Source organism: Desmodus rotundus, chromosome 7, assembly GCF_022682495.2.
Source record: "Desmodus rotundus isolate HL8 chromosome 7, HLdesRot8A.1, whole genome shotgun sequence".
In the NCBI taxonomy this organism is placed as follows: Eukaryota; Metazoa; Chordata; class Mammalia; order Chiroptera; family Phyllostomidae; genus Desmodus; species Desmodus rotundus.
Window position 1 is genome coordinate 86,524,644 of NC_071393.1, and position 25,343 is coordinate 86,549,986.

Here is a 25,343-nt window from a genome sequence, read left to right on the forward strand (position 1 = left end):
TGGCATGTCGCATATGCTCAGGAATGGCATTATCCCTTTCTAGAAACTGGAGTTAGAAGCAGCTGAAAAATGACTAGCATTCTTATACTTACTCCGAATATTATCACGGTCATTACTCCGTGATGGAGATAGCTTTATCTCTTTTGTTGAAGGAATGCTGAAAATTAGGTAGAATTAGAAACTATCCTTCAAAATGAAAAGACTTGAACTTGAAATGATCCAGGAATTAGAATGAATTAGAGCTGTGGAATCTAAAACTTTCTAGGAAAAGGGACAATTGAATCAAAGAAGAAGAATGACAAAAAAGCTGTAATTTCTTAGGAGTTATTCACATTAATAAGTGGAGGCACCTGCTGAAACTGATGGAAAACTGAGGGGTTACCAAAATGAAAACCAAATAGTCAGTAGCTGCTGAAACTGAAGAAATAAACCCAATTTAAAAGGAAGAAAGGCTGCTTGTTGCAAATATGCTTTTAAAAGAAAATGAAGAATGAACTTGAGCATGGTCCTCCTCACCTACTCTGAATCCCTCTGAAAGCCCCTAGAAAGAGAGAAGGAAAAAGTTCAACTATAAGGACAGTTTTCAAAATTTCTCATGAAATTTCATAAAGTTAAAGCCAAATACTTAGGAAACTTTCTGTAAAACACACAGAACCGACATGTTACTTTATGAAGCATATATTTAAAAAGTTTAAGTGGAATTGTTTTTGCAAGTGATTTAAAGAGAAAGTTTAACATATACATTTGATAGGTCACAAGCCAAAGTTTTCAAAGGTCTGAAATTCTGAAGATGCCCAAGGGACACATGACTTTAGACTTCTAATCTGTAATGCCATAGACATTTTATGGGGATCAGAATTCTATAGAAATAATGTATCTGTGGTAGGGAAAATAATGGCTACCTACAGAAGTCCATGTTCAAATCCCTGGACTCTGAATATGTAACCATACACTGCAAAAGAGACTTTGAGGATGTGATGAAATTAAGGATTTTGAGATGGGGAGATCACCCTGGATTATCCAGGTGGATTCAATTTAATTACGTGAGTCCTTAAAATTCAAGAACCTTTCATGGCTCTGGCCAGAAAAGAGGTATGTTAATGGAAGCAGGATCAGAGAGATGCTCCATTGCTGGCTTTGAGGATGGAGGGAAGGGTCCTTGATTTTGTCCCAGGGAGACCTGTGTCAGACTGCAGACTTAGAGAACTGGAAGATAGCCCTGCTGGGTAACTCAGTTGGTTAGAATGCCATCTGGAAATGCCAAGGTTGAGGGTTCGATCCCAGATCAGGGCACATACAAGGAGCAGCCACTGAATACATAAATAAGTAGAACAACAAATCGATGTCTCAATGTCTCTCTCTCTCTTTCCACCCCACCTGCCTCTCACTCTAAAAGCAATTTAAAAAAATAGAGAACTGGAAGATAATAAATGTGTGTCGTTTTAAGGCTACTACGTTTGTAGTAATTTATTACAGCAGCAATAATAAGATTGCAATACAGTATCTGTCAGGTAAAAATGTAAAACACCTTCAAAGGCCTGAGAAGAGTAAAGCCTGCAAACATACAAATTGCATTAACCTGTGATCTTATATCCTGAGCAAAAACCAATTAAATGCAGAATTCTATGTATATGTTTTAAACATCAATAAAATTCGCAGACAGCTGGTTGTGTATGGTGCTCTCCAGAACCCTCTACTCTGTGCTCACAGCCCATAAAAATTATTTTGACTATGAATTAAACCAAAGAACTTTGACCAGAGACCCATGGCAAACTGTCAGAAACAGTCTACAAATACATGTTTAGACTCAGAAAGATCATGACTCTTTCAGTATAGTTGGAACTCTGATTTTACATTCAGTATTCAAAATTTACATTCAATGAAATATAAACATATATGTAAATCACTACAGACACTGCTGAAGTGGAGCCACATCTGGATATTCTTGCATTAAAAAAAAAAAAAGCTTTTAATTCTACCTTTTTGTGACACTCTAAATTGTTTCCAAAGGTGTCTTCATATGAACTTGAACAATGACCCTGAGTCATCAACATGAGCAAGTTTCCGGCAGAAGTCTTTAACAAAGCCAAGACACGCGAATGCAAATCAGTCATTGTTCCCAATGTTGACACTGCTCTTGTTTGAAGCAAAGGCAAATAAAAGACATTTCACTGAAGATCTAATTTCCCTGGTGTGCTAAAGCTGATTTTTTAAAGCCACTTAGTGGATAAAGCTGTATCCTTACTTTTAGGCTAATCAAAATATAAAACTTCAGATTTCATAAAAAAGATTTTTGTTTCACCCAAGGTTCCACTAAAATTTCAAATACCGGGCTCTCTTGATGTAATTAAAATATTTCAGTTTACGGACAACTTTAAAGAGCACATCTATCAAAGTATATTCTACTCGAACAGTGATGTGATTTGCTTGCCTGTTATGTCCCAGCGCTCTCCAGAGATGAGAACATCCCTACTGTTCTCATAAGGGAATGCCTTAAGCCTTCTGAACTAACAAGGCAATGCTTTAAACAGGAGGAAGAGGAAGACTGCACAGGCTAGTTCAGGGACTGCCACCATAATGTCTGCAATGGAAAAGCCTGCTGATATTTCTGTTGACATCTCGTACTTAAGGTGCTTAGGAAAAGATCACATCATTTGGCAAAAATATCCTGTGGCTGAATCAGCAGATTTAATGGAAAGTCCCTATGTATACAATCTGGGTTCTGCAGAGACATGTTTGTTTGACATAAAAACAAGAAACAACAATTTAATGTACAACTAAGTTTGCCTGTATGCAGAGGTAACCTTAAATATCTTTGGTTTTTTAAATTTGCTGATAAAAAGTACTTGAATAAAAACACTGATAAATACCAATATAATTGTATTGCTTTTAATTATGTAAACTTAGCCCTTTGATATATTTTGCTACTAAAGCTAACCCTATCAGCCTCTACATAAATTTATTTCAAATCTGCTCATCTTCACTTACTTACAGGCTAATCTATATATTTTAATGGTCTTTGGTATGAAAATACTGATGAGCAGTATCTTGTAATATTTGGCATAAAAATGACATGCATGTATCAGTACTTACAACAAATAAGTCTTTGGAAAAGAAAATAGTTACCATTTGCATATTAGCCCCTTTGGAGTGAAATACCATGAAGTAACACCACTATGAAAGAGAAGTGAGAACCTTCACATTTTAGTTACAATTTTATATTTAAGGCTTCAGAGAAGCTAGCTTTGGCCAAGTGAAAAGAAGTCTTTGCAGGACACTAAATACCTTATTCAATGAGACCAAAATATTTATCTTTGGTGAAAAGACTTTTTTCTCTCCAACAAGTAGTTTCAACAATTTTAAAATACTTTAATACTGTTTAGTTGAAGATTTACTTGCTGAAGAAAAAAAATTACACTTGAAATTCTTTGGAACTTTCTACTGGTAAAGAACTTATTTTAAATGCTCTGGTAACAATAAGGTAGTTAAAATTACTAGTCTATTTAACTACAGCAATCAATATAAACCCTATTATTTTGGGTCCTATTACTTTGAGTTAGTAACTACTTGTGTAAGCTTCATTACCTATAGATGTTTCTAGTTAATTCAATTGGGGGAAATTATAGTCAAATTTTCACTTTCTACTGAAAATTCTTTGGTAACATGATTATTATGAAGAAATCTGTATAGAAAACAAAAGGTGAAAAAGAAGAAATGCACTGGTAAATAATTAGCAAACAGTTACAGCCTAAAGGTCTACAATAACTATGGGCCTATTCATCAAAAACCAAACACATAAAACACTTTTCTCAAGGACTTCAGATCCTCTCTCTAGGCTTTCAAAATGATTTTAATTCATACAGTCCTACTACATCTTCCATAACCGTGATGGATGATGTTTCAGCTGTAGGTATTTTTTTGCCTTTTAATGAAAGTTTAAAAAGTAAAACAAATTCTCGTACTCCTTAATTTTAGATACTGAGAAAAGTAGGCCCCACATACTTCTACTTACGAACCAAAAAGCGCCATACCCTGTCAGTTTGCCCATGCTTCCATGAGGCAGCTTAAAAGTAATAAAATGTTCCCTGAGTACAGGAAAAAAATAACACTAGAATAACTTTAAAAGGAGGTAGTATAAAACAGGAGCTATAAAGGCAGAAGCAGCATTTTTCCTTGCCTCAGATTGTTCACCTAAAGCTCTGCTTTTTAAATTTTTTTTTGTCATGAAACCCTTACTTAGACAGCTAAATGGGGACTTTGAATTTAGTTCAGACGTGGCTGCTGGCACTTAAAGTTGGTCTGCTTCTGAACATATCCAGTTTGGCACTAGACTACAGATTAAAAAAACAATTCAAAATGTATCATCAGACATTGGGATAGAAGATGCTAGAGGGAGGACTATTATCCAGTAATATTCTTTTGATTTTAAGAACACCATTTAACATAATCCCCCCCTCTATAAACCAAAGGTTTCAAGGGGAAACATTAAGATTCCTTCTAAAGTGAGGCTCAAAAGTCATTTCTAGATAATTTGAAAAAATACGTTTTAAAGGATATGGGGCCCCCCTGCTCCATACCATGTATTTCGATTCTGTATCCTCTCCCACTGCTGGGCACCTAGTAGGTAACTGTCTCATGACGGAGAGAAGGCCTGTTCTCTGTGTTTGAGTAAACAGTTTGCTGGCTTCAAACCAGCAGGAGGATTAACTCACTCCTGGAGTTAGCATTCCTCATTCACAGCATTGACACTGAAGGAAGATTAAATAAAAGTACCAAATTCTCTTAAGAAGTCAAGAAAATGCAAGTAAAGTGGTACAGCTCTGAATACTAATCCCTAAACAAAACCTGGAGGATAACAAACCAGAACAGTTTGATAAGATACTGTACATCAAAATAGTTACTGATAAAATCCAAGACAGTCTTAAGGCAACTTTCTGTACTCTTGTCCTGAACAACTTCATGAATATTAAAAAGATGTAAGGCAAAGGATTTCATAGTATATAATGGAAGGCACTGTTACCATGCTAACCTCAGGTTCATTTTACTGCCTACTGTTGCATTTATTTCATTGTTAATATTTCATGAAATTCCTTTATCCTTTTAAGCCAAGCAGGGATTTTTTTAAAAACAAAAACCCTAACCCATTCTCTTCAAAAATCTGTTTTCTGCATGGAGTTTTGCTACTAACTCTAGAAATTGAGGATGCTTTGCAAACTAGACAGTGCAGCCTTTGGCCAACTGTCAGGCAAAGAGGAAGACAGAAAAGGCACAGCTCTAGGCAGGCTAGGTTTGGGGTACAGCAGACAAAGCATTCAGCCTCTAATGCCCAAAACATAAAGGCTCTTGAAGCAATAGTATTCTCTGTATACTACCAAATAGTTCTTTTCTCAAGATAAACTTCTTTTGTCTTGGTCATTTACTAAAATCAATAGTCCCACTTTTCCTCTTCTTAGTGGCTTGACAGTCCTCACAGTGAGAGGTGTTAAATATACAAATCATGCAGAATCATAGATTTTTTTAAAAATCAGAGCTTCAGATAAACACTCTTACTCATCTACCTATATGACTCCTTTGATCACACACATTACACATAGAGCAATGAAAAAAAATTCTACTAGGAAGTATCATTGGTTATGTAGCTGAGAACTATCACAACAAACGAGGTAACAAAGTTGTCTTCTAAGTTTGCCATCTGGCAAACTGAGGTAGATAGTTAGCAAAGGAGCTTTCAAAAGTCTTCCCTTTGCTCCAGTGATATATTTTTATAATCCAGTCAAATATCTTGACTGTCTTTTCACATTGCTGACAATGAAACATTCAAAATATGCAAGTTTAAAAAAATAAAAGAAAACACATTCAAAAAAGCTGAAATACCCAACAAGACATCAATATTTTCACAAAAGGCTTTGGCTCCCTGTTCATTGTCCTTCGAACAGAATTAAAGGGAAGAATACCTGAACACGACTGTCTAGATTGGAAAATCGGTTTTATCAAAGCTTAGCATGGCAGACGGTGGCTGCAGAACGGAAGAGGAAGTTTGCTCAGCATCTGACAGCACTGCAGGGTCTTGACACTTCCTCTTCAAAGGATCTCCACCTGAATCACTGCCAGGGAAGGAACTGGAGGTCAGGGGTGTGGTACTTATAACCAAAGACAGGTGTATCTCATCATTGGACTCATGGGAGAACCTTCCAGAATCCCCGGTCTCGTGGCTGCCTTCACTATTGGCTGAATGCTCAGTATCAGCTGCAACACCAAAGGGTCTTGGGAAGCTGGCTGTCTGACCTGGGGAGCTGGGGGAGTCTTCATCACTAATTAGCACAGTCGTGCCTGGCTGGTAAAAGCAGACCGATTGAGTAAATCTTCTTTGAGGCTAGGCAAAAATACATAAAACATCATGAGTGATGACAGAATGCTCCTGAAAAATAATCAATCTGGTTTTACATATTCTGAAATAGCAAACTGTCCATGTACATGGATGAAGAAAGGTCGTCATCGTGAAGGGACTGCCTAGGTCAGCAGTTCCCCACTGAGGACCGGTAGCACATCAGAATTACTGGGGTAAGTGAGGTATCAAAGGCGTCTTCAGTGGTTTGGATGCATGCTCCTGCTCCATCCCTTTCTCCATTGCCCACCATTCCCCACTGAAAACCCCAGTTCTAATTACTATTCCAATTGTCATTTCAGTGATTTCTCCCCATGGCTTTCCATGGGGTCTTGCCCGAAATTAATAATACCCAGAAAGAACATGAAAACTAAAGTATCTATTTACATTTTCCTCTCTTTTTAATTACCATTTCATATACCATGGGTTGCCAAAGATTTTTCTCATGTGGGTAGATTACCTGCTCAACTTTCACCTTCTTAGAATCTTGGAAAAAATGCCATTTTTTCTTGGAGTTGTTTTTAATCACAGGACCATAGCTATTAATTATCAGGTCAGTTCCTCCCTGGAGAAAGAAAAGAAGAAAATGTAAATATTATGTATTTCAGTTTATCACAAGTAGTGCACAAAATATTTAAATGTTAAGATAAAAGAAAACAATCACATTATTACTATTTCTTCTTTTACACAAGCAGCAAACAACAAATTCAGGGTAGTTGTTAGTAATCAAAAAGATGTAGTAAGTGTATCCTTAAGAGAAATATATATCCTAAATAAAGTATTTGGGGTAAAGTATAATGATTCCAAAACTTGTTTGCAAATGATACAACAAAAATATATAGAAATATGAAAGATATTGACAATTATTTGTGCATTCATTACATTATTCTTTTAATCTTCCATATGTTTGAAAAATTTAAGAACAGTTGAAGAAAAAAAATGGGCCCACATATGGCAATAGATGGGGGATCAACTCCCTAGCTAACCCAAGAGAATGGAGGTATCTGTCCTTCAAACTGATTTCTTGGCTTCACTCCAGGCCTCCACTTAGCTCTGCCTTCCTTCACACTGGATTCTCCTGCTTTTTCTCCATGTCTGCCACCCTCCTCTGCTTCTCTGTAATCCTTTCTCACATCTAGTTCCAAGTTAGTAATAACAGAACTACAGTGTATTTTAGTTCTTTTTATGCCTATTTGAAAGATTTAAATTCTAATGTTCTAGATTAATTTGAAATAACTTTAATGGCTTATATTTATCTAGCAAATAAAAGCTAAATTAAGTTGTAAACAAAAAAGACAACAGCCCTGACTGGTGTGGCTCAGTGAGTTAAGGATCCGGTTTGATTCCCAGTCGCACCGACGTGGGTTGGGAGCCAGGTCCCAGTTGAGGGCATGTGAGAGGCAACTGATTGATGTTTCTCTCACACATTGATGTTTCCCTCCCTCTCTGCCTCCCTCCCTTCCTCTCTTTCAAAAAAATAAATAAAATCTTAAAAAAGACAAGAGTATCAAAAACCAATTTATTAATATTTATCCATTACATAGATAGTGTATAGCAGGGGTGTCAAACTCATTTTCACTGGGGGCCACATCAGCCTCATGGTTGCCTTCAAAGGGCTGTATGTAATCTCAACTCCTTAACAGTTAAGGAGTAGTTACATTTATACAGTCCTAAAATTATTTCGGCCCTTTGAAGGCAACCGTGAGGCTGATGTGGCCTCCAGTGAAAATGAGTTTGACACCACTGGTATATAGTATTGTGCTACATACAGGTAGATTGCATTTGTTAAATATAATTGTATAAAATTCAATATTAGCCCTGGTTGGTGTGGCTCAATGGTCTGAGTGCCAGCCTGCTAACCAAAGGCTTGCTGGTTTGATACCTGGTCCCCAGTGGGGGACACACAAGAGGCAACCACACACTGATGTTTCTCTCCCTCTTTCTCTCTCCTTCCCTTCCCCTCTCTCTAAAAAATAAATAAATAAAACATTTAAAAAATTCAATATAAAAATCCCCTGATATTTTGATATATTTTTATTATTCTAAATTTTAAAGAAGGGTTGGGGAAAAATAACTTATAGCATATTTGGCAAACTTTTTTCTGTAAAGGGTCACATAATAAATATTGTGGGCTTTGCAGGCTATATATGGCTTCTGTCCATTTTCTCCTTCATCTTTTTTTTTTCAAACTATCTTTTAAAAATGTCAAAAACATTTTTAGCTCAGGTGATGGCCATACAGAAACTGGTCATTGGCTGGCCTAGGCTTGGCGGTAGTTTACTGACACCTGGTTGATGGCACATTGGTTATGAGAGCTATTATAATAATGTATACTACCTAATGTTGCAATGTGGCTAAAAATAATTTTCAGTTGTTGTTCATAAAGCTTATCACTGTACTATTATTACAGATACAGGAAGGAACATGAAGTAACATCCCCCAATGACATTCTTTTTTAACTACATCCAACTTCCTCTAGCAATAAAAGGAAGGATCTTGAGACACGTAGCAAGATACTCCACAGTTTTAAAAATGTCATCCGTACCTAGAATGTTCTGATGGTCAATTCAGTTAAAAAAAATCAACCTAAGTATACAATGAATGAGAAAAATATTGTCCACCCAGTAAATACAGAGCGATTCAATTTATCTTAAATGCATACTAATAACCCTGGTGTCCTCATTTAAGACAGCATTGCTCCATATAATCCCATCTAATTGAATTTATGCTACTTTCTCTTTTTTTCTCTTTCATCTTTTTAAAGTTAATTTAATTATTTTTAGAGAGATGGGAAGGGAGGGAGGGAAAAAAGGAGAGAAACATCACTGTGGAAGAGATACATCGGCCAGCTGACTCTTGCACACCCCCAGCTGGGGACCGGACCTGCAACCCAGGCATGTTCCCTGACTGGGAATTGAACCAGCAACCCTTTGGTTCGTAGGCTGGTGCTCAATCCACTGAGCCACACCAGCCAGGGCTATCTTTTTCATATTTTAATCTTTTATATGTCCCTATCTTCTTCTCCTCAAATTATTTTACATAAGGAAGGATCTGAGTAAAACTGTTTCACATTTCATTAAGTAGAGTATTGATATAATACATTTGACATGTTTTTTTATAAGTAGATTTCACACATATATGGAAGATGAATGGAGGGAAGGATTACGCAGCAATTGGTCTCATAGCTTGGAGTACCTTTGCATCAATGAAGCTGTTGGGCATCATCATTGGCACTAAGGAGTCTTCACTTTCTATAGCCTCTTCCAGGTTCTTTCCTACTTCATGTCCACTGACTAGGGAGGCACTGGTACGAGATAATGGTTGCGTTCCATTCTGTGCCATCTTGGAAGAAGATGATTTCCTAAAATATTGAAAGAAATCTAGTTTCATTGTAGATATAGGCAAATGTACCAAATCTGGTCTATAATCACAACTTTGCATACAATAAAGTTACTTAATGTTTGCTTCTCACTTATGTTTAGAACTAAATATTAGATTTTAACTCCAACTCACTGCTGAAAATGTGTATGATTTAAGGAAGCTTCTTTATTTTTTTGTCCCGCTATCTGCTTACATATACTTTTTATAAACCCTGATTAAAAACCTTAATATTTACAAACTACTTTTATTATTATTTATAATTTATGCATTAATTATAATTTTTAATTTACATGTTGTCCTTCAGGTCTGCAAATTGTCACCACTAATGCCACATTTCACTTGCCAATTAGTGACAGCAAATTTATAGTAGCACTTCTGCAAGATTTAGGCATCACTAAAACACTATGCATAAAGATTTTACAGAAGAGTTCTTAAAGTGACACACTTAGACAGTAAAATTAAGTCAGTTGAATATACAAAAAGATGTTAGCACTGATTCTTCTTCATTAACATAATATCTTTTCTTAGTCAAGTACCAAACACATGTATAAACTCTTAACTACCTAGACAAGTGGAGGGAGTCAAGTGACACACATTACCTAAAAATACATTTTTGACTTTGCTTTTCTTTTTAATTTACAAAAGAACCTGAAGAAAATAAATTAAAACAAAAGCCAAAATATATAGGTTAGGAACAGACAAGTTCACTGAATGCTGAGAATTTAGCTGTGTCAAATTACAGATACAATTGCCTGACAGAATTCCTAGAAAATCAATCCCCAGTTATTACTTTGTTTTAATCCATGTCTGGAGATATCCAACCATATGTTCTGTGGTGATGTTGCGGGATAGTGGAGGGCGGGGCTCTCAGTGACTCAGGCTTTTCAGGCTATTTAAATGTGAAAATATTCTAGACAATTAAGAATTCTCTCAATCAGCAGATATCAGATATATAAGGGTGTCATTTTTCTAAACTGAAGATTACTTTGTGTTTCTCAAAATACTAAGGAAATGAAGAAACTAGGTCTTTTATTTGAGAATATTTTACTGGCACAGTAAATTTTTCAAATGGCAAGAAAATAATCTTCCAAAGTGAGTATATCTCTATAGCTGTAAGAACTCAAGTAATAATACATTTATTTTAAAATGGAAAATCCCAATTACTTTAAACAGCATTTGGTTTCAATTGCTTCTTATGGTTAATGTAAGTTAAGTGGTTTTTAACCATTTACCATCCGTAGCAATGGAAACACACCTGGCTTTACTTCGGTATATCAAGATGAGAACACAGACGAGGATGCAGGTCAAGGCTATGCCAACACCTACAGCGATGCCAGTCATTGATTTTTGGTCCAGGTGGTAATATCCTGAATAAACTAGAAGGGGAAACACATTTACTCAGAATGAATAAAAATATGCATGATTCCATTTATAATTTTCTGACAGATAATTGCTTTTCTATACTTTTCCTTCCTCTCATAGGAAAACTTTTGACCCTGTGTCTAAGCAGAAAAGACACATTACACTTTTACCAGTGATCTCAAAAAGATCAGTTTATCTTCCCAGTGAGGATTCTAACTATGAGTTCTAGACACTGTACTATTATATCAAAGATGAACATTGGCTTATAACTTCTAACGCTAAAAGGCACAAGGCACAGTTGTTCCCTGATGGACCAAAGGAGAGCTTTCCTGTCATGTTACCTTAGAGCAGAGCTCCAAGATTAGATTAGTTTCCCACTGAATGTATTGGCACTTACTTGGCAGTGCTTCTAAACTCTATGTACGCTTTACTAGAGGATATGTCAAAAATGCAGACTCTGATTTACTAGTTCTGGAGTGGTGGCCATGATTCTGCGTATTTTATAAGCTCTTGGATGACACTCACACTGCTGGTCCCCAAACACTGAGTGGCAAGGTCTTTGAGGTGTGATATGAGTCTTGCTCTCTCTTTCCACTGATGATAGGGCAGCTACTGTGGCTGCCCACTTCCCGTGTTTAAATTTTACTGCCCTGTCCTTTTTACCCTCTCTCTCCCCTTCCCTGGGTGTTTCTTTTTCATTCATATTCTCTCTCTCCCTCTCTCTCTCACACTCACTCACACACACACACACACACACACACACACACACACCCAACTAAGTAACTATCCTTCGAGGAGCTATGAGCCTTTAATTGTGTCCTGAGTTCAGCTGGCATTTCCTCCATTTAAAGTCCCCCCCCGCCCCCCCCACGCCTACTCCCCCAGAGGGGAGGAAAGGGAGGTGTCTAACCCTGCACCACAGCGGGCCTGGTTTCCCTCCAAACAGGGCAGTTGCCCCATGTGGAGTAAGGATGGCTCTTTAAACATATTTTTCCCAATTGCTTTTCTTGAGACAAACAACATTCTCTCTGGGAAGGCTGTTTTTCTGTGGTGAAAACTGTTAATAAAAACATGGTCTTCTGAGCCTGAACACCAAAGCCACCACTGCTGTTTATTTCCATGAAACCTCCCAGGAAGCCTACTCCCATAGTTCCAGGTGGTGTGGCTCATCTGTCTCAGTGGTTAAACAGCTGGGAAGAAAAATAACTGGGACACAGTGGTCTGAAAACTGCAGTTAATTCTGAGGTAGGTTTGTCTTCTTCTGGGAGTGCAGAGAAGAGCTAGGCAGCTCCACAGCATCAAAGCTTCACTGACAACAAGTCAAAGAAATGAGTGCAGGTTTCAGGACACGGCCATTGTAGGAGTGAACATAAAGTGCAGGGAGCTGAAAAATGTGTCTGCACTTAAGAAAGAGAAATCAGCGATTTCGACAGTACACAGACCTTTGCTATCTGCAGAATCTAAACGCTTGGGCATCTGATTTGATTCAGAACTTTCCTTTGGAAGCACTGCCAGCTCTACAGAATTCGAAAAGGGTCCTTCCCCCACTTCATTGGATGCAGATATCTTGACGATGTAGACATTTCCTGCCACCAGGTTTTCCAACAAAGCCATGGTGATTGCCCCTATTAAAACATGTATCAATGGCAATTAAGTGAATGTTATCTTTTACTCATTCTTTCAATCACACAATCACAGTGCTTTATTTTTCAAAATATTTTTCTGATTATAAAAGTAACATATTCATTTAGAACATTCTGGAAAAGTAAAGCTAAACATAAATACAATAATTTCCCATTGTTAATATTTGGTGTATCTGTATGCATGTCCACACCACACACGTGTGAGTACATATTTACTACATGCATGTTTCTATCCTAGAGTTTTCACAGTTCCCCTACATAACTCTCTGTAATTTTGTCTTAGGAGTAGTTTTTAAGAACAGTATGTCTTTTTGTTTTGTTATATACGAGGTCTGTCCAGAAAGTACCAATCCATGTACTATGAAAAATACACACATTTATTGAGGATGATATAAGATACAAGATAGTACATAGGACACTGATGCCTCAGTTCCCTTCAAAGTAGGCACCTTGGGACCTCACACGGTTCTTCCCAGTCGCCGTCAGCTATTCCATCATATTTTCCTGAATCTTATTGATTCTGACATCTCTTCTCTTTCAAAGGTGATTTTAGTTTTGGGAAAAGCCAGAAGTCACAGGACACCAAATCTGGGCTATGGTGGGGCTGAGTTACCTGGGTGATTTGATGTTTTGCCAAAATACTAAGCATGAGATGTGATGCACGAGCGGTTACACTGTCATGATGAAGCTGCTGGTCACCAGGTGCCCATAGCTGCGGCCCTCTGAATCACCCAAATAGTTCCCACAATGCTCAAGCTTAATGCAAAATTTGATGCAGATTTGCTGTTCTACTCAGTCATTTTGAATGTGATGACTACACAGGTTCACTCCACAGTTTCCACTGCCCCCACTGACTAGTACAGTGAAGTTGTCATTGTTCACACATGTGCATTCCTGTCCACTTTCTTTGGCTGCTAAGTTGCAGCAATGTTGTACAAACCATTCTCACTATATTAACAATGGCTGGACTTTTTTCCGGACAGACCATGTGTGTACATCTTTAAAATATACATAAATATATATTTATAAAATTTTTAATATATTCCTATGTGTATAATGTTTTACTCTTTACATAGGTGTGGATACAAACAGCCTTAAAAACATTTTATTTATGAAATAGTTCAAACATAGGTAGAGAGAGAATGGTATAATGAATCCAGATTCAACAATCATTAGATGTTAAAAATTCAATGTAAGTGTCTTTTTTTTCTTTTGGAAATGTTTTAACTACTTATGGTAATAAGTAGCTGTAACAGGTGATCTTGACCTTCTTAAATTAGAAACAACACAATTAGGTTTTTAAAATTTTATTTATTTATTTTAAAAACCAAGTCTCTCTCTCTCTTTTTTTTTAAAGATTTTATTTATTTTTAGAGAGAGGGGAAGGGAGAAAGAGACAGAGAAACATCAGTGTGTGGTTGTCTCTCACATGGCCCCCATTGGGGACCTGGCCCACAACCCAGGCATGTGCCCTGACTAGGAATCAAACCTTTCAGTTTGCAGGCCAGTGCTCAATCCATTGAGCCAAAGCACTCAGGGCATAAAATTAGTTTTGAAAGTATGAAACTATTTTTCACCCTTCCTAATCATTATCTAAGAGATCTTTAATATAAACAAAAGAAAAGGCCAAAGTTTTGTAGAACCTCAAAGTGCTGAAGACTTAGACCTCAGATTAACTATCAAAATTACCACCATCAAAATGCCTAGCATCTGCTTCTCTCCAAAGGTAATCTTCATTTGAACTTATATATGACACTTAGTATCAGAAGATATTTTCTCTGTTGACATGACTGCTAAAAAGGATTTCTATTTGGGCACTGCTATTTCTTGAGGAGTCTTTATGCTCTTGTTCTGACACTGTACTTAAGTATTTTTCTTACAAAAGGGTCTCTCACTCTAGGAATTAATCCTTATGTTAAGAAAGCAGGTGTAATAGAAATTCAACCAGCAAGTTGTTCTATGACTGCATTTGTGTGTGGGTATTCACAGGCAACTTAGCTTTCCTATGGTGATTTCATCTTTTTCCTGACTCAGAGCATCCTTACAATAGCTTCAAAGAGTTTACAATAACCTGTAGCAGTCACCTCTAGGCCAGAGCTGTCTATTCTGATGCACTTGCAAGAGTGTATTTCATTATGCAAGTGAAATGCAGTGTGATCTTAGAGCTGAGGACATGATTCAGAGGCCACCTCTGCAGATCACATGGTGTGAGGCAGCTGAACCAAGTGGCAATGTGAGGAGCCAAAAACAGCTTGTTTTCATATTCTATGGTTTCAACTTGGCCTGAGGAGAGTGTGAGCTACTTGAGCACACAACTGTTAAATAAACAAACTGACCCCTATTTAGAATCAGGAAAAGCCTTTCCATTCTTACAGTGTTCTTAGGCAGGTAAATTAAAAAACAAAGATGTATTGTGACATGTTACAATTAACTAGGAGGAAGAACATTTCAATAAATAAATTGAACTTCCATTTTATCTTAGAATACTTTACATTTAATTTTTAAAAGTGCTAGGCAAAAACTATTCACTACCTGAAATTAAACATCTTTTCATTTAATTTAAATTTTATATGCAGATGATCTGAGTGTGTTTGTGTACACACATGCTCCCCTTCCTTAGACAAAAAAAAGGAAAGTATAAGATTCTGGTTCCCCTATGAGCACACTCAAAGCAGTTCCCAAATATTAAAGTGAGCTGACTGTCCCTGTATTTGCTCAGCAGAATGTCTCAATCTTGGCATGATTATTTCAGTCTACTGCCTTTTATATGTATCTGAATCTTTGGCTAGACTAGGAGCTTCACAAACCAGACAGGGTAATAGGCTCAGTGTTGTATCAATGTTGATTAAATGCTGGCACGCTACCAACTAAGTAGTTTGTGACCTGGGGCACGTTACTGAACTTCACTTTCCTCACAGGGGCACTAATTCCCACCTCATGTAATTATTGTAAAGATTAAACAAGCTACCACTGACAAGTATCTGAAAAAAGTATATATACTCAATGAAAGTAAGTCTTCCTTACCTGTGACCTCCCCTCCTCTTCCCTGTCTAGAAGACAGAAAATTTCTTTCATATTTGAACAGTGTCATATGAATGAACAGCTAGCATAATGCCTTGTGCACGATAATTCTCAGTAAATGCTAACTGAACTTATATTAAAGGAGTGTTCATTTAAAATTTAAAAGCAAAGGGTAAGAAGCATTGACTCCAGAATGAAGTCTCTATCTTTCATCCACATTTTCTAAGTGATTTTTTTCAGTCCCACAGTCTTTTTTCTATTTAAAAAATTTTGTTTTCAATTATAGTTTACATTCAATATTATTTGTATTACTTTCAGGAGCACAGCACCGTTCCACAGCCTTAAATTCATCTACAGTGATGACTTCTGTGTTATACCACCAGTCCCATGAACTTAAATCATCCCACTTGTTCAACTTCTTTACTTAGACATCTAAAAGGCATCTCAAATTTAACATGTTCAAAACCAAACCTCTGATTTCCCCCACCAATTTTGCTTTTTTTTTTTTAACACATCAATCTGCAGCAAATCTAGTCTGATGTTCTTATTGCCTTCCCCATTATCACCCTTGTCCAAACCCCCACTAATTCTCACATAGACACTAAGTAGTATTAAATAGTTTCTAACTTCTACTTTTACCTCCTTACAATAAATTTTTCAGGTGGTTGCCAGAGCAATCCTTTTAAATTGTAAATCTGATCTACAGTCTCTAATGTCTTCCTCCACTCTTTGAATAAAATCAGTGGTCCTCAGATTCTGCCCTGTAAGACCTGCCCTTGGTTACTGTGATTACCACCCTTGTCCAAACCCCTTCACTTCCCATTGCCTGCTCTTCCCTCCACTCTAGCTGTCCTTGCCTTCTTGTTGTTCCTTTAACATGCCAAACACACTTCTGTTTCAGGGCCTTTGCACTTCTCCCAGATATACTCATGGCTCTGCTCCGATGCCATTTCTTCCAAAAGAACTTACCTTACTATTTCCATCACTCTGTCTTTTCCCCTTACTATAGTTTTCTTTATAGCACTTATGACACTACCTGAATATTTTTATATTTGTGTGTTTCCTGAGACGTAAGCTCCAATGGGGTAGGAACACTGTTTTGTTCAATGTGGTATTGCCAATGTCTAGAAAAGAGCCTATCACATACTAATCATTCAATAAGAATTCATTTGATCAATTAATTGTGTTCCTACTTTTAGTAGTTCAATTTATTTGGCAAATGATGAGTTAAATGGATTCCCTCAGTAAAGGACTTTAATTTCCAATGTGACTCTCTAATAGGAGGGATAGTAATGTCATTTCTCAAATTTATTTAGTCATGGAGCTTTTTTTAAAAAAAGAGGAGTATCTTTACCGTCTTGGAAAACGAATGCTATGAGGAACAGAGTTCAGGAACTGCTGTGGTAGAGCATAATTTCCTACAGTGCATTTTAGATTTTAAAATAATTGAGTAGTTTAGGCTGATTTACTGTTATTATCAGCAAGTATAAAGGCTCTAATTTCTGATCCTTTAAATTACACACAAGGATACTTTCACATCACATTTCTGCTCAACCATTTTAGCACGTACAATTTTAGCCAAGGATATCATATTGTCACCAGGAACATTTAAAAGTGTTTAAAACATTTAAAACTAACGAAAAAATCTTATTCCACTTGGCAATAAATACATGAGTTTATTATATATGTACACAGTATGTATAGAAGATTAATAGATATATAAGGAAGAAATATTAGTATTCTTCCTCTTTTTTCCCTCCATCTTTTCCTACACCTTTACCAAAACAAAATATTGTCTTTTTAGGCAGGTACAACTGAAGAGCTAAAGGAAGTATATGATTAAAATTCTTTTTATTTTATTTTATTTATTAAAGATTTTAAACAATTATTATTATTATTTTTTAGATTAAGGGGAAGGGAGGGTGAGAGGAGGGAGTGAAACATCAATGTGCGAGAGAAACATCTATTGGCTGCCTCTTGCACGCCCCCAACGGGGACCTGGCCCACAATCCAGGCATGTACCCTGATGGGAATCGAACTAGCGACCTTTAGGCTCTCAACTCACTGAACCTCACCAGCCAGGGCTGATTGAAATTCTTTATTAATATTTATAAAATAGCCCATTAAATCAGGTTAGTCATTTAGTCAAATGTATTGATAAACCATTTTGGAAATAATTAAGAATATTATGATAGGTTGTAAACTTAATAGCCCCAAATAAATTCTACATCCACTATCCCCACCTATGGAGTCCTCTGCCACACTAACTGTGGACTGGTCTACATGACTTGCTTTGCCCAGTGGACATTAGCAAATGTGATGTGAGCAGAAACTTGCAAAAGCTTTGTACATGGGGATTCCTCCTGTTCATCCTGATGTTAGAACTCTCTCTTGCTGTTTTTAAGCTACCCACACTCGTTGAAATTGTGAGATAATTTACAGCCTCATGAGTGACCTGAGGAGGGACCAAAAGACCTGTCCAGCTGATCCCAGTCCAAACTGCTGACTCACTGAACTGTGAGAAGGTAGAGTGGTTTTTTTCAGTGTGGTTTGTTAGGTAACCACACTGATACAAATAATTGATATAAATATAAAATTGTATTGCTGGCAAGTACTTGTTACTTTCATCTCTGGTGACTAAGAAATCACTACTTAGTAGGGCATCTTATCTGCTTAATGAAAAATATTACAAATATACGACTGAAAACTCCAGCTAAAGTTACCATTTGTTGATTTTACAATTGCATAGAGTTTATTACACCCACACAGTGCCTTTAAGTTTATTCTCTTAATTGGATAAATATTCTCCGTAAAAGGTTAAATATTCCCCTTAAAAGGTTAAATGTATAAAGTGTTTACAATATGTAGATGGCCAACAGACTTTCCTTCTTAAGCTTTTAATTGCTTGGCAAACTGTTCTTTTCTCAGCATGTGCATCTGAATGAAGAAAGTGCCAAAATAATGAAGTTTTACAATTTATGTGATGACCCATTTAAAAACTGGCATGTAGGACTTATTCGTATGAAAGATTAAAAAATTTTAGAAGGATATAATGGTAAGAGCATGCAGTAAGAATGTTAAGGATTTTAGAATTCAGTTTTGCTCAGCTAAAAAAAATTGTGTTAAAAAATTAAATTTAGTGTTTGTAAGCCCTAATAAGCCTTTCCCTGTACTCAGAGGTCAGTTCATTTGCAAGTGGACCATTTTAGTAGCTGTACAAAGGCCTTCTCCCTTAAGCCAGGTCCTCTTCCAGTGTTTGCTTCTCCAGCACAAGCACACCACCACCACCAGAATCTAGTTCACCTACAGCAATCTTCCTTCCCTTACCTCTCTCCCTCCCTCCTTAAGCTATCAAGTCTTTCAACTGTCCTCTCCTTTCCATTTCAAGCCTCACCACCCTAATCCAGGTTTATTATCTCTTTCCTGGACCATCACAATTGCTTCCCAGTCTCTTTGCATGGCTCTTGCCACCCACTCCTCCTCAACCAAACCTCTTCTATCCACAACAGTCTTAACGATCGCTCTGAAATGCGAATCATATGCTCCTTTTTCAAGTATGTCAATGGCTTTCCATTGCTCTCTTAATAAAACCAAAATCCTTAATAACTTGAAACTTCATAAATATAAACTCAAAACAAAGTCTAGGTCCCTCTTTCCCTTTGTTTCCTTATCACTAATAATCTTACTTTTCATTCGCTTTGGTAATTTACAATCATATTTACCTTCTCGGTGTAGGACCTGCCACTCCCCTGCAATCCAGGCCTTCCTCGATGCATATAAGATAGTATAGCGTGTCACAACCGTCTCTGGGCCATCAGGGGGTTTCCAAGAGACCAGAGCAGTGTCATCTTCTATCAGCGTCACTTTTACTCCAACTGGTGGGCCTGCTGGTGCTGTGCACACATATAGAAGGAGACAGTATTAATAGGATAAATGGCCCTATACATGCAGATACCAGGTTAATAGGGTGACAGGCATACAAGAGAGTCTGAAAAACTAGGAACCACTATAAACACATCTGAAAAATCAGAGCTTTTACCAATTAACACTGGTAACAGTAAAATACTACTTTTCTTCTTTTTCTGAACGTTAATTCATTTTTATAATGTTCAAAACATTTAAAAAATATAAAGGAGATAGCAGATTCCTAGATGTGGAATTACTAAGTCAGAGCTTGAAAGCATTTTTAGGGCTCTTGACATGGTTTGGTCAAACTGATCCCTAAATAGGTCTATACTCCCACCAATAGCACCTGCTCATTAGATATTGAGTCTTTCCCCATTGAGTATTGAATCTAAACTACATTTCTTACTAAAATGTATAGACTATAGATTCAACCTTATCTAGAAAGCCACTGAAGAAATACTTCTGAGACCACAAACATTCAGTTATTCTCCAAAGAAGTTGTGGATCAGAGAGTTTAAAGGGCAGGCTTTACACTAATAATTTACATCTGTGTCAAGTATTGAAGTCTTGGGATTTTAATTGATCCCATTTTTAATATGAGCTAAAAGTGTGACGAGCTGGTTTGGGGCATCACATAGCATATGGAAGATTGTTAAAACCATAGCTAAAAACCTCTTGCTCACTGAAATAAATGTCCTTTGCTTTCTTTCAGCATAATTGAAATAGAAGTCCTCATATATCATCTAATCCTTCACCCTCAATCTAGAGAAAAGGAAAAGCAAGTTTTGGAGACAAAATATCTTAGCTAGAGTCACAGGTGAGCTATACAACTGGTGCTCAATTAGGCATCATATCTATGCACGGCACACAGCATCAAGCTACCATACATATAAACAGAGGTTCTAATGTGGGCTCCTAACACACGCATTATTCACTGACTTACATTTAAAATGATTTCAGTGCAGCCTTGATAGCACACGTGATTTTTGCCCATTTGCTTATGTAATATGTACACTGAGAGGGGGAGAATAAATTTAATAAAGGAAATCTCAAATGTTAAAAAACAAAACAAATACATACACATCAACTGGTAGTGGCAACCAAGATAGTATCCTCTGTAAAGTGACGTATATATTTTTTACACATTTAGATAAAACCCAAAAGGCAGCTGCCATCTTTACCTTCTGGAAGTGTAGAATGGTAGACGACGGGGCTCCAGGGACTTGAAAGTTGATCCACATGCAATCGAACAGCAAATTCATATTTGGTGTTTGGTTCTAGACCTTGAACCAACATGTGGGTTTCTGATCTACAATGATGAGCAATGAAGCTTTAATGCTGTGAGCACACTGTTTCTCAAAGACTGTCAGTATGTCCAATAAATACAGGGAGGGAGGGCACGTTAAAATTATTTTACACTAAAAGAGCAATCTAATTTGACTATTAGATACTACATTTGGTATTATCCTATAGAAATATGCCTACAAATGTCCTAATACAAAGAAATTTCCTCTGAAATGTTGGAAGTCAAATTATGCTTTTAAATCATAGTGACAGACATCTTTTTATCCATAACTTAGAAAACAGAATAACCAGCTTTATTTTTTGATGCCAGAATGAAAATTATCCTTTGTTTCTTTCTTTAAACATGCTTTCCTTTAGCCACATGAAAGTCAAAGTAGCTTCTCGCCCAATTTTGTTGCATGAGACTGGGGAAACAAAAAAAAATCATTTACAGAAATTAAATGTCAAAAACTGCACTTTAAGAACTGAAAATGGTAAAGATGAAAAAAAACCCATTTTATATGCAAGCTAAGTCCTAAGACAAATGCTTACAGCTGAAGCTCAAGCTAGCCCAAGATGGTAAGAAGTATGAATGGGGAGGGGAGCACAGGAAACAACCATTAATAGAAGCTACATACGTTTGAATATACAGAACCAAAGAAGCATTCTGCAGGCCGACAGGGTTACAGCGAATGGTGTAGTTAATTATTTGTGCAGTCGTGAACGCAGGCCTCCTCCAGTGCAGGAAGATGGAAGATGAGGTGTTAGCCTTCGCATAGAGATGGTGGGGCGGTGGTGGAGGAGGAACCATGCGATCACGAACAGCTATTGGAAAAGACAAGGTTGATTTACCGCACAGCATAGCATTTACTGTAAAAAGTGGTAAGTGGTAAAATCATAACACCCCACCCAGTAAGCTGACTTTAGGTCTTTCTTCCTTGAGAGGCTTCTAGCAGTCTAGAGATATATTATTCAAACCTGAGCAATTCTTCCATGAGTTAGAACATAGGGAATAAAATATTATCGATACACAAATTGTAAGGCAGAAGCATAGAGAAGTCAAGCTACCAGCCAAAGGCTTTCAGAAAGCCAGCAGTGGGGTTAAAATTAGACTGACACCCACTTTAGCAGCAATAAAATCATACAGCTCTTAGTAGCAATAAAACTGAACAGCAACTGGAAGGAAATAATTAGCTTCAAGCTTAGAGCAGCTGAAAGAAAACTCAGTATATGTAGGTATTCAGGGTTATTTTCCAAGTTAAATTTCTCATGGTCTTTTGCAGGCAAAAGAAAAATAGGTTCTTATAATTAAATACATCTCACATATTTACGGAGCATGTACTTGTTCAAGATATTATCTTAGGTACTATGGGAAATATAAAGTAATCAAACCAATAAGGGTTCCAAGCAATAATAAGACTTAGATGTTGAGGAAGAGGAGAAACAGGAGTGTGAGCCATACATAGTGAAAGGAGCTACTGTAACTCTACTTACACACGCATCCTGGGGTGCTGACTGTCTGATCTGCCTGGTAACCATCTTCTATGTTATTGTAAGCCAGCAGTCTCACATGGTATTTTCTTCTGGGGTCTAAAAAGAAACCAACAGGTAATAATTAGACCCAGCCATCTAGATACAAACAAAGGTTCTAGAGCCTTTCTAGATTTTGGGTTTAAAATCTTCTGAATAAATACCAGATCTAAGTAAAATAAAATTTTCTCTCTCCCTGTCCTACACAATAACTTAGCAATTCACCTTAGTATGATACTGCTATTGTGACTATCTACCAATTATTTAAAATCTTACATTTAACCTCACTTCAAACAGTAACATTACTATAACCACTCTTCCTCCTCCTCCTCAACTGAGCAGAGATAGATTGTTGCTTTTAAACGACTTGGGTTTATGTGATGAATCATTTCCAAGAATTTACACTATGTAGTTTTTGTTTAGTTACTTGAGAGTAGTTTATTAAAAGCATGAAAATCCAAGTCAGATGTTTTCCCCCTCAAAGTTAAGGAGAATTACAATTGTCATCTTTTAGTATTGTACATTTGAAATTTTTTAGAACTGTGTTATTTATTTCTAAGTACGCCCTTTCCCCATACCTGTATTTTCAAGTTGAAAGCTAAATTCTGCAAGAAAGATAAGCTGGAGCTCCCTCTATTGGTATTCATTAACTAGCACAATCTGAAAACTAAAGTCCATCCCACACATATAAAACAAAACAAGAAACAATTTCTGGCCTTTGAGAAAATAAATGATTATAACATTTAAATGACATACTTTAGTAAATATACAGGAAGTTTAATGATACCAGTAAATTTAAGTGTAACCATTTATGACAATTATAGAGTGCTTGCTTATGGCAAAAAATAAATATTCAGAAATAATGTATTTTTCCTCAGCTTTACTGATGTATAGTTGGTAAGAGCTGATTTTTAAGGTGTACAATTTGATGTTTTATATACACAGACATTGTGAAACAATCACTACAATCAAGCTAGTTAACATATCCATCATCTAATAGCTACCATTTTTTGTGTGTATGTGTGGTAGAAATGATAAAGACCTACATTCTCAGCAAATTTCAAGTATACGATACAATATTTGTAATTGTAGTCCCCATACTATACATTAGACCTCCAAAACTTATTCCTGCACAGATGAAGCTTTGTACCCTTTGGCCATCTCACCCCATTTCCCCCACCTTTCCAACCCCTGGCACCCATCCTTCTACTCTGTTTCTGTAAGTTCAACTATGTTAGATCCCATATGTAAGTGAGATCATACAGGAATTGTCCTTCCGTGTTTGGATTATTTTATTTAGCATAATGTCCTCTAGGTTCATTAATGCTACCCAAAAGGCAAGATTTCATTCTTTTTAAGGTTCAGTAATATTCCTGTGTGTGTGGGTGTTTGCCACATTTTCTTTATCCACTCACCAGTCAACAGACATTTAGGTTGTTCCCCTATCTTGTCTATCGTGAACAATGCTGCAGTGAACAGGGGGGTGCATATATCGCTTCGAGATACTGATTTCAGGCCTTTGGGTGTATACCCAGAAGTAGAAAAACAATAATCTTTCATAGATATAGTCAAATGTAAAGTTTATTAAACTCTCCAAAGAGTTTGTATAAATATTTTAGAAACTGATTAAAGTATTCTAATATTTAATATTAAAATCCATTTAAACATTTCCTAAACTATTAAAGTTTTATTTATATTTGCTTTCATAAAATTAAAACACAAGAACAATTTACACAACTTAGGAAATTTCTGTAGTTTCTAGATAAAAAGGTAGGAAGACTAATACCTTCTGACTATCTTACAGAAAATGTTTTTCAGGTTTATTATCTTGAGTATAACAAAACTCTGTAAGATATGTTATTATTTTTTAAAAACTGTGGTAAAAGGCATTAAGTAGCATGTCTAATGTCACAAAAAGTTGAACCAGGAACTGGCGGTATGATAGCACAGGGCCTTTAAATTGACACAAACACATGTGCCTTTGTCACAGCAAGTTTGTCTCCTTATAATGAGTTTTAAAATAGAAATATATTCAAATATTTTATAAAATAATTACCAAAGCCCTGGCTGATGTGGCTCAATGGACTGAGTGCTGGCCTGTGAACCAAAGGGTCACCAGTTCGATTCCCAGTCAGGGCACATGCCTGGGTTGCAGGCCAGGCTCCGGGTAGGGGATGCATGAGGGGCAACCACGAATTGATGTTTTGCTCCCTCTCTTTCTCCCCCCTCCTCTCTCTTTAAAAATAAATAAATTAAATTAAAAATCAAATCAAATAAAAGAATTACCAGAGAACATAGAAACATTTGGATTTCATCGCTCAAATGATTTCCAACATTCATCACTGAAATTCTGAGATTCAAAAGGTTTCGGTTCAGATTAAAGACTACTTAATTTGAATCTGTTTTATTCTTTCTTTCCTTCTACCATCCTGCTGATCACATTAGTCAACTGAATTGTGAGTTCAATATCACAAATACTCCTTCTGAATGAGTACACAAATAGAATTCAACAGGCTCTTTGCAATCTAGTTCTTTATAAATTCACAGTGCCATCTTCAAAAATATTCTTCATTCTGTCTGTGCTCAGTTAGAAGAGCATCTTTAGGAAAGCTTCCCAAATGTGAGGTATTATGTCAGGAATGCAGAAGACACACAAAAGGAAGGATGAGACAGAATTTGTCCAAAGTGGCTCCCAGTCTCGGAGCCAGACGCAGATAGAGCCATCTCTCATGGAAAGCTGATTTTTGAGGAGTGTTGGCAGGATAGGTAGAGAGATTAATCCTTATTCTACTGTTCAAACAATTGATCAACACTTCATGAACATGTCTCTG

The 25,343-nt window shown here is 36.7% G+C and overlaps 1 protein-coding gene across 1 annotated transcript in view; it reads right to left on the bottom strand.

Annotated features, from left to right (window-relative positions):
- Nucleotides 1-5,462: 5,462 nt before the first annotated feature.
- PRTG (protogenin) overlaps nt 5,463-25,343 on the bottom strand; it is a 123,976-nt gene continuing 104,095 nt past the window's right edge. Inside the window, exons 12-20 of the mRNA XM_024567288.3 lie at nt 22,477-22,572; nt 21,621-21,807; nt 20,880-21,007; nt 19,515-19,685; nt 12,571-12,753; nt 11,022-11,142; nt 9,581-9,746; nt 6,846-6,950; nt 5,463-6,373 (exon numbers count right to left, since the gene is read on the bottom strand). Of these exons, the coding sequence (XP_024423056.2) occupies nt 5,969-6,373; nt 6,846-6,950; nt 9,581-9,746; nt 11,022-11,142; nt 12,571-12,753; nt 19,515-19,685; nt 20,880-21,007; nt 21,621-21,807; nt 22,477-22,572 (1,562 nt within the window). The 3' untranslated portion in view covers nt 5,463-5,968. The remainder of the gene's footprint in view (nt 6,374-6,845; nt 6,951-9,580; nt 9,747-11,021; nt 11,143-12,570; nt 12,754-19,514; nt 19,686-20,879; nt 21,008-21,620; nt 21,808-22,476; nt 22,573-25,343) is intronic.